This window comes from Aplysia californica, unplaced genomic scaffold (assembly GCF_000002075.1).
Source record: "Aplysia californica isolate F4 #8 unplaced genomic scaffold, AplCal3.0 scaffold00440, whole genome shotgun sequence".
In the NCBI taxonomy this organism is placed as follows: domain Eukaryota; kingdom Metazoa; phylum Mollusca; class Gastropoda; order Aplysiida; family Aplysiidae; genus Aplysia; species Aplysia californica.
In genome coordinates this window covers 153737-162946 of record NW_004797710.1, presented here as the reverse complement: position 1 = coordinate 162946, position 9210 = coordinate 153737, and the positions used below count along the sequence as shown (strand labels likewise).

The following is a 9210-nucleotide window of genomic DNA, read 5'->3' as shown; positions in this document are numbered from 1 at the left end:
AGGAGGAGGAGGAGGAGGAGGAGGAGGAGGAGGATAATGATGATGAAGAGGAGGAGGAAGAGGAGGAGGAGTCGTCCCCTAAAACATCTAAAACAACGTCGATAAGGGCATAATAATGCACAACATGTAAATATTTCCAAATTAAAATGGAACAAAACAAGGTCATGACATGGACTGACCAAGTCGTCGATACTGGTGATGTGGAAGGTGAGGAAGATATCGGTGACGGCGGAGGGTCGCACGTTTGTCTCGTAGCCGGTGGTGAGCGCCCCTCTCAGGCTGGTCTCGTCGGCGGAACTCCAGCCACGGCATGGGGCAATGAGCACTGCTGGTTTCCGGAGGGGGGAGGGGGCGGGCCATTGTGAAAGGGGGAGGGGGCGGGGCATTTGGAAAGGTGAAAAAAGATGGGTTTTAAAAAAGTTTCAGTACGTGTTTTATGGCACTTGCAACACAATGAGGTCATATAAGAACCGAAGATTAGAGGTGTTACAAGAGAGTAACAAACACAAAAAAGAAGGAGGGGAGATGAAGACGATAGATGTTTGTTGATAGGAAAGAAGAAGCAAATCACACCAGAGTACCTGCCAACCACCCACTACATTTTGTTTCATTATATTTTTCATTAATAAGAAGCACGTCGACAAGATAACAGTCATTTAATGCTGGGGGAAGGAGGGGGGGGGGGGGTCGAAGCAAGACAAGGACAGACAGAAACAGAAGAGGGAAAGACAAGAACTTAAATCTAAAGGTTGTCCATGTAACAAATAGCCTACTGTCTTTTAGGAATAACTTTTGATTCTCTTATAGTTGGACTTGGGAATCATAAAATCATCTATAATTTTCTTTTTTTTTTCTTGGGTTAACATTTTGTTCGAAGTCGCATTTCTCCCTGGAACAAAAGGCTTTTTCTGCCTAACACGGGCTTTGAAAAATTAGCGTAATTACCGCACAATCCTTGAAATATAACTTGATGTCAGTAAAGTACGCATGGCAATGTCTATCATGGTCTGACCCATATCTATGGCAAACCTCACAGCACAAGTAAGCAAATGCATGCATTAATTGACAAACATACAGACTGGGCCCACTTCCCACCCATGGGGGTTGATGATACTATAGTATGTTCAATGTAAAAAATGTATGACTCTGCTTGACTCTACAGACACAAAGAGAAAACGGTGCTCATTAGTCACAGGCTGCGTACTTCTTCTTCGGTGCAAAGAGACAGACCACAGCATGTCTTTTTGTACAACAATGTAAAAACATAGTTTATAATGACACGAAAAAAGGCCATAGGTGGCCTAAATAATGTTACCTGGGGGCCTCCACGGTATATAGGCCATATGTGGCCTAAAGAAGCACTCGCCACGAAAAAAAAATTACTATTTTGTCTCAACAAACCTTACAATCTGTTTCATTTTCACATTACATTTGGTTTCTCTCTCCCACCCCCTCCCCCAGCCTTTACCTCCACGCACACGCACATAATACACCTAAGGAAAACAATCCTGCCCCTCTCCCCCGCCCCCCTCCCCGAAAAAAAAAATCCCGTTTCCTTAGCGGATGGTTTATGGGCGCCACTGGTAGAGATTGGCCATATATAAAAATTTTAAAAAATAATTTTCGCTAAAAAACTAATTTTCAATCGAACCTGTGTAAGACGGCCACCCATTGTTGGGGAGAAAAGAGGCCGTCTAAGACAGATGGTCGTTTAGACAGGACTGATGAAAATGAAGAAATCAAATCACTCGCTTCTGAGGTCCCAACCGGACCATGCTGAGTTCTGTTTTAGTAAGTGTTTTGCGGCACTTGCAACACAATAAGGTCATAAGTGTTCATAACCTGCTGAGTTTCCAACAAGAGTTGGTTGAAGGCTCAGACATGGTTTACATTTCTACGTTTGATGTGATGCCGTCATCAACTACTTACTTACTACCCATTACGCCATCTGGCGTTTAGGGCAGCAACAAAGGATCTCCAGCTCTGTTTTGGGCCATTTTGGTCAGCGTACCCCACGAATGATTCCAGGACTTCATTTCAGACTCTACTGTGCGTCTCCAGGTCACTTTGGGTCTGCCCCTTTTGCGACGTCCTTCGGGTGTCCAGTGGAGGGTAGTCTTCACAGTAGAGTCTGGTTCTCTTCTCAGAACATGTCCAATCCATCTCCACCTTCTCCTTTTTATTATGGCTGTCATGTCCTCTTGCCTACATTTGCTTAATAGATCTGCGTTGGATATCTTGTCGGGCCAGAAGATTCTGAGGATTTGGCATAAGCTGGTTGTATGAAAGGAAGATAGCTTGGCATGGTCATGATCAGTCATCCTCCAGCATTCAGCTCCGTATAGGAGTGTGGATAGTACACAGCTGTTATGCAGCTTTCACTTGGTTTGTATACTAAACTGTCCTGACTTCCAGATGTTGATCATACTTCTGTGTACAGATCTTGCCTTGCCGAGTCTGTTCATGATGTCTTCTTTTGTGCCGCCGTCAGTTTTGATTATGCTGCCTAGGTAGGTAAATGTGTCTGTTATAGGCAGGTCTGTGTTGTTCACTCTAATCAGCGTTGGGGAGCCTACATTCAATGCCATCACTTCTGTCTTCTTCTGGCTTATTCTTAACCCAATCTGGCGTCCGTATTTGTGGAGTCGGTTTGTTTTTTCCTGCATGTGCTGGTTGGTATGGGAGAGTAGTGCAAGGTCGTCGGCAAAGTCAAGATCCTCGAGGGTGGAGAAGGTCCACCTTATGCCTCTTGATGCATCCTCTGTTGTCTTCCTCATGACCCAGTCAATGGCCAGGTTGAACAGAATTGCAGACATGTTGCATCCTTGTCTAACTCCTGTCTTTACCTCAAAAGCAGTGGTACTGTTTCCAACAACGCACTTGAAGTTTTGGTAGAAGCTCTTGATGACCTCCAATATCTTGCAAGGGATTCCATAAGGGCGTAGAATATACCAAAGACTTTCTCTACGCACACTGTCGAATGCTTTTTCAAAATCAACGAGGTTGACATAAAGTTGTCTCTGCCATTCCGTGCACTGTTCTATTATGTTGCGGATGGCAAATATCTGATCTGTGCATCTTCTTTCTTTGCGGAATCCTGCCTGTTCTTTTCCCAAGCAGCTGTATACGGTATCCGACATCCGATTAATAATAATCTTGGCCAGGATCTTGCTGCGAACTCATAGCAACGTGATACCTCTCCAGTTGTTGCAGTCTCTAAGACCTTTTTTCTTTGGTACTTTAACAATGACTCCAGTGCTCCAGTCCTCGGGAATCTGCTCTCCCTCCCATATGGTTTTGAATAGTGGTTGAAGAATGGTGGCAGTCAGTTCTGGGTCTACTTTATACAATTCAGCATTCAGGTTGCCCATTCCTGGAGATTTTCTTGTTTTCATGCTCTTAACAGCTTTTACAATCTCGTGTTTCTGTGGTGGGTCAGAGCTGATATCAAGATCCAAGGTAGTTTCCTGTATGTCTGGGGTGTCCTCAGGTGGAGGTTGATTTAGGACTTCCCTGAAGTGTTCTGTCCAGCGTGCTTCTTGTTCCTTCTCGATTGTCAGCAGCTTGCCGACCTTGTCTTTGATTGGTCCACTCATTCCACCGTGGTACTTGCCACATGTTATTCTTGTGATCTTGTATATGTTGCCTTGTTCACCTTTAACAGCTGCCTCCTTTGCCTCAGTTGCTAACTTTTCCATGGCTTCTCTTTTGTCCTTCCTGACCAGTCTTTTAACTTTCTGGCAAGCTTCCTTGTAATCCTCTGCGTACTTCTCTTGTAGCCGCATCGATTTAGCTGCAAGCTGTCTTTTCTTGATTTCTCTCCGTTCTTCAATAGTATTCCAAGTTCCTTGCTGTATCCATTTTTTGTTTGCAATCTTTTTCTTGACACCAAGACATTTTTTACTGCTTTCTGTGTAGGCCTCAACAATATGCTTCCATTGGGTATTGACTTCATCTGTATTAGGGGCGGTTTCTCCCAGGTCTTGGAGAGCTTGAAATCGATTCTTTAGTTATAGTCGGAAGGCAGATCTCACATTGCCATCACTGAGCTTGTGAACATTAAATGGCGTCCTTGTCGCCTCCCTGGTGAATGTGCGTCATCAACAGCTGGGTTTGTTTGAATGTGTGAAACATTTTTGTTTACGCAGAGAGACGAAGTCTCGCGACCGCTGTAATAAGTCATAAATTCTACAAAGTGTATCAAATGAGGAAGGTTAAATAATACGAAATTTGTCATACCAGGAAGACAAGGTAATAATAATATATTATATTTAAACAGGGATTGCCACCACTCGGAGAATGAGCGACGCTTCTGTCGCAAGTTCATGTTCACCTCCATTGTTGACGACTGGGTAAATAGTAACCGGTCACCTCACTTACGCTTCGTGCATGCTTTGTGGGCGGGGCTTGTAGGTATGACGGACCAAACGCTTCTCTCACCAGTAGCTGACAATGATAACAATTTTATTACTCGGTGGTCAACCTGGGTAAACAATAGCGGGTGTGACCTACCCAACATGATCGGGCATCAAACAATAACGACTGGTGAATATGTGTACATTATGACAGCTTGTCGACAGCGTCAGGAGCCAATACATAATTTATGACAAAGCGTCAGGCGAAGAAAGATCCATTTGGGTGGCCGTTCTTATAGACAAGTTTTTTTTTCGTTTTGTGGAGATAAAATAGGGTGGCCGCGGTCGCGTTGCGCAGACGACTGTTTCACACGGTAAAATTATATTTTTAAAACGCAAAGGGGAGGGGTGGGAAGTGGCTATTTATGCAGGTGGTTGTCATGGCAGATACATATCTACATTGTGTGTGTGTGTGCGCGTATATATATTATATGTATATATTCCAGGAGTTTGGTCAATATATAGATGAACTTTATCTGATACGATCTAATCACCTCTTTGAAATAGAAGAAGGTTTTTAAAAAATATGAGTACTGTTCTCTCTCTCTCTCTCTCCCACTACACACACACACACACACACACACACACACACACACACACACACACACACACACCTAAAAATGGGGGTCAATCGAGTGTATTATTGCTTGCCAGCTGAAAAGCACTCTTGTCCATAATCCGGGTTTCCCCTTCTTTCTTTCTTTCTTTCTTTCTTTCTTTTTTTCTGGTAGTTGTTTGCCAGCCCGCCTCATGGCCACGGTGAAGAGATTACAACGATCAGTGCCGACCCCCGGATTAACTTAAGTACTAATATCTATGACGTCACACGATCAAATTCGTTAATCGCACAGAGCCGGCGGGCACAAACCGCATGATCTGCATAAACAGCTGAATGGCATGCCGTTATGAGTTGACATAACGGTCGTGACAGGCCAGGCAACGCTCTAGCCAAAGGGTCAGGAGAGATGACTTGAACCCAATCAAGAAGGTCGAAAAGGTGCAGAAAGCGTGCCTTTTGTTCTGAATTACGAAACACGTACCCCTGGTGCAATAGTTTCTCAAATGGAAAAAAAATCCCAGACAGCCCAATCTATTTAGAGAAGGATATTTCTAAAATGCATACAAGTATTATAATAATTATCGTTGAAACGAGTGAAACTTGGCATTTTCACTTGCAGGATAAATCACGTTTACCATCACCCTTCATGCAATCAATTATTTCTTATTTACTTATCTATTTTTGTTAAATGTATTTATTCATCACAATGATACACACCCGCGCGTGATTTAGATATAAATTTCATGGTTCTTCTCTTTTCCTCTTGCTCATTTAAAATAGGAAATAAGACAACGGGGGAAATACGATTTTGTAAAAAAAAATAATGACTGCCACAGAGAAAAATAAAACAACGTTTACGATATACGAGTATATGCGCCTTACCTCCTTGGCGTGTTAATTAAGATGAACAGTTGCTCATCGTGCATTCCCGTCCCATTTTCAGTGGGTCTGACACGGTTTCGAAAACGTCCACTGAGTCGGCCCAGTGAGAACCCTGCATGCTTCAAGAGTGGATCCGCGGGTGGTCTTATGTTCACAACCTTCGCCAACAGTCTTATCAATCTGGTGACGTACTTTGCCATTCTTTAAATTTAAAATGTTTGTCACATTAAAAAAAACAACACACAACTGTTATAGAAATTAAGTTGTACAATATTCTTGCTGTAATTCTTGCGACAACTCAAGTCATCTTGCCACGCGCTAAGCCGAAGACAGCACCGGGGCTGACAAAAATGTGAAATGGTATAGGTTAACTCCCCATCAACACTATTTATTAAGTTAGTTATGAGGCACGACCCCCGAGTCTAACGCCCATCCGAAAGGACCGTGCTAAACAGGAACATTGTGTAAAAATGCCTTTTCTAAGAACAGAATGTCGGACCGAGCCGAGTCGAAACTCCTGAACCCCCAATCTCACGATTACGGGTCCGGCAGCCAGAGAATATAGGCTACCACCGCCATTCATCGGAACAGATACCACCCCGAAAACGTCCTCAATCGGATCCATCACTCATGTCACGTGGTTGTGGGCTGAAACTTGAACTTGAAACTCATCGGTGAGGAAAACTCGGTACAATGTTGTGAGCTTTCCCTTTCTTACAAAGGGCGAAAATGAACTTCTAAAAAAGCAGTTACCATCAAGCTTTCTACTTTCACATTACATTTACGTACAAGTTCCATGATTCAGTCATTCTTTTTTTAAACAGAATGTTCGCAACGAAAATGGTCCCAGTACACTGTATAAGAGAGTGCGCGATTATTTAAGGATGACCATGGCAAGAATCGCCCATTTTCTTAATACGCTCAATAATTTTCTCAATCGGACTTTTCGTAAAGAGCGACAGAGTGTTATGCTCCGGAAACCGGTCAAAGGATGGCGCACAGTTATGAGTTAGTTCAATTGCAGATGACCATGGTGAGTATCTCCACATGATTTGTTGGAAAAGTTTAATGGCTACCCCTCCTTGGCTCGGTTCTATGGGAGATGGGTATTAAATCGGTGGAGTCACCTCATAAACACGTTTACATGGCAATGTTGACGTGAGGCGGATGGGGAGGGGAGGCGGTGTTTTCCGATTCATGCATCAGATCAAGTCCACGAGGGCTATTACAAGTAGGCCCTGACAGGCAGGGTCGCCTCCTAAGTTTTGTGTCGATAGGGGCGTAAAAACACATTTTTTAAAAGAGAATTGTTAGTACAGAGATGAAAGTGAAAGTTCAGGTACATATACCGCTTTTTTCTGTTTTACTTTTTATCTATCGACAAATTTATTTCTGTTCATTTTCAGCTTTTCCAGACGAACAGTAAAATAACCTCCTCGTAGACGAGGTTCCCAGGAACTGAAACAAACTTAGCAGTCCCTTGTTAGGCTTACCTATCAAGCACAGGCAGACAATAGGCCAGTCCATGTTTGCCACTATGCCTCCTTTCATCGTTCGAGGTCTACACCTAAAGTGAGGGGAAAAAACAGAGGAGGGTTTGGGGGAAGGGGGTTGGGGGGGGGGGGGGGTTCCCAAAACCAAATTGAAATAAAAAGTACCCAAAAAAAAAACGGGGGGGGGGGGGTTGAAGGGAGCAAACCAGCACCTGCAAATCAAAGTGATACTTCTCCTGAAACGAATATGTTCCCTTCACCCTCTGGCTCTGATTACCTGATGGTCAGTGCTGGAGTGTGTGTCGACACCCCACATGCGCAGGTTTTATCATGTTATGCAACGGATTATTCAATAAGCCGCCCTTCCTTTAAACGATAAATTGTGCAGGTTTTTCAGTGTGGTATCGATTATGACGAGAATCAGAATGCCAACCTCGACCGTGATTAGCTGATTGAGTGTTCACTGAAACACGTTCAACTTGTAGACCTCTCTACCAGGTTGGATGTCGGGGGCACATTGTTTAGCCGAAAACAGCCCATGCGTTTTGTCTCAGAAGAACCAGAAAATAAGTAAATATATTAGCGGCCTTGAATAAATAGATTACAAATTGTATGTCCGATGCAATTTAGTCGTGTTGAAAAATAAACTTAAAATGGAGGTTTTCATGAGAAAAAAGCCTAAAAAGGACGAAAAAAAATATAAAGAAATGAAATAGCAGTCTTGACAATTGACTAACGGTAGATTTCTATTACTTAAACTTACACATTTTTAAGTCGGCAACATGTCGAATACCTGAGCAACCAAAGAAATACTCGATACCGAAAATTCATGAAAAAATTTTCAACAGGTTTTGGACTCCCTTGAACTTTTGGACAACATGATTTAAAACCTGCGCAGTTTTCCGCTGTCCAACGCCATGTTGGGTAACAGTTACATAGTCGGTTTTATTGTTTCGAAAGCCATATTGCTTTTTCTCAGCTAGCAAGATAGCTATAGCAAAAGTCCTTGCTTGAGTTGGAAACTCAATAAATATATTTCACGTTAGAAAAAAAAAGTACCATTTTGGTTTTGGCGTTTCGCTAGCTAAGAATGACAAAGTTCTATCTGGCAGTTTGGGCCGTTTTGAGTTAGACTCAGACAATGAGGTCAGAAACCAAAGGTTCTATCTGCTCCATCAAAATTGTAAGATTATTTGGAGTCGTCATTATGATATTCATAAAGAACTGCATTTTAGAAAGCTTGAAATGTTAAACTAAAAAACTTATGACGTCATATTTCTCAAAACTAGGTACACTGTACAGAGTAGATAGAACTTTGAAATTCTAAGATAGAGATTTGGCTGTTACAGTATGGCTCTAATTTAAAAGAACTAATGATCAAATCATCTGTGCATGACCGATAATTAAAATATTTTCTATATAAAATCTTTTTGAAGCTTTAGAGGTTTTTTTAATGGCTTCATTAGAGCTTTTACATTACACAGTTGGGAATGCAGATAGCAGCTCTTGTGCTAGATCTTACTTAAGTACTTCTGGACAAATGCGAGGAATAAGAGAAGTGTGTGGTGGCATGAAGTGGAACTATCTCGTCTTTACTTTCGAAATAGTATTGTACCGTTTACAACTTTGATGTCAAACTGGGCAATCTTCGCGGTTAGAAGGTCACTTGAGACAATTCTAATAAGTAATCCAAATGCCTTAAAATCTTTTCTGAAATAGACTAGATCCTTTTTTTTCCTGCTGTTCTTGGTGGCGATAATGATATTGCAACATTGCAGAGCGAGTATGGTAATTATATTTGTGAAATGTAAGAGTCACATAAGTTATGTCATGATTTGCCCAAAATGTTGCAATATCCAGT

The 9210-nt window shown here is 42.3% G+C and overlaps 1 protein-coding gene across 1 annotated transcript in view; it reads right to left on the bottom strand.

Annotated features, from left to right (window-relative positions):
• Window positions 1-3140, bottom strand: part of LOC101847753 (acetylcholine receptor subunit beta-like) — a 16899-nt gene extending 13759 nt beyond the window's left edge. Inside the window, exons 1-2 of the mRNA XM_013086149.2 lie at window positions 2747-3140; window positions 180-328 (exon numbers count right to left, since the gene is read on the bottom strand). Coding sequence (XP_012941603.2) covers window positions 180-328; window positions 2747-3140 — 543 coding nt within the window. The remainder of the gene's footprint in view (window positions 1-179; window positions 329-2746) is intronic.
• Window positions 3141-9210: the final 6070 nt, after the last annotated feature.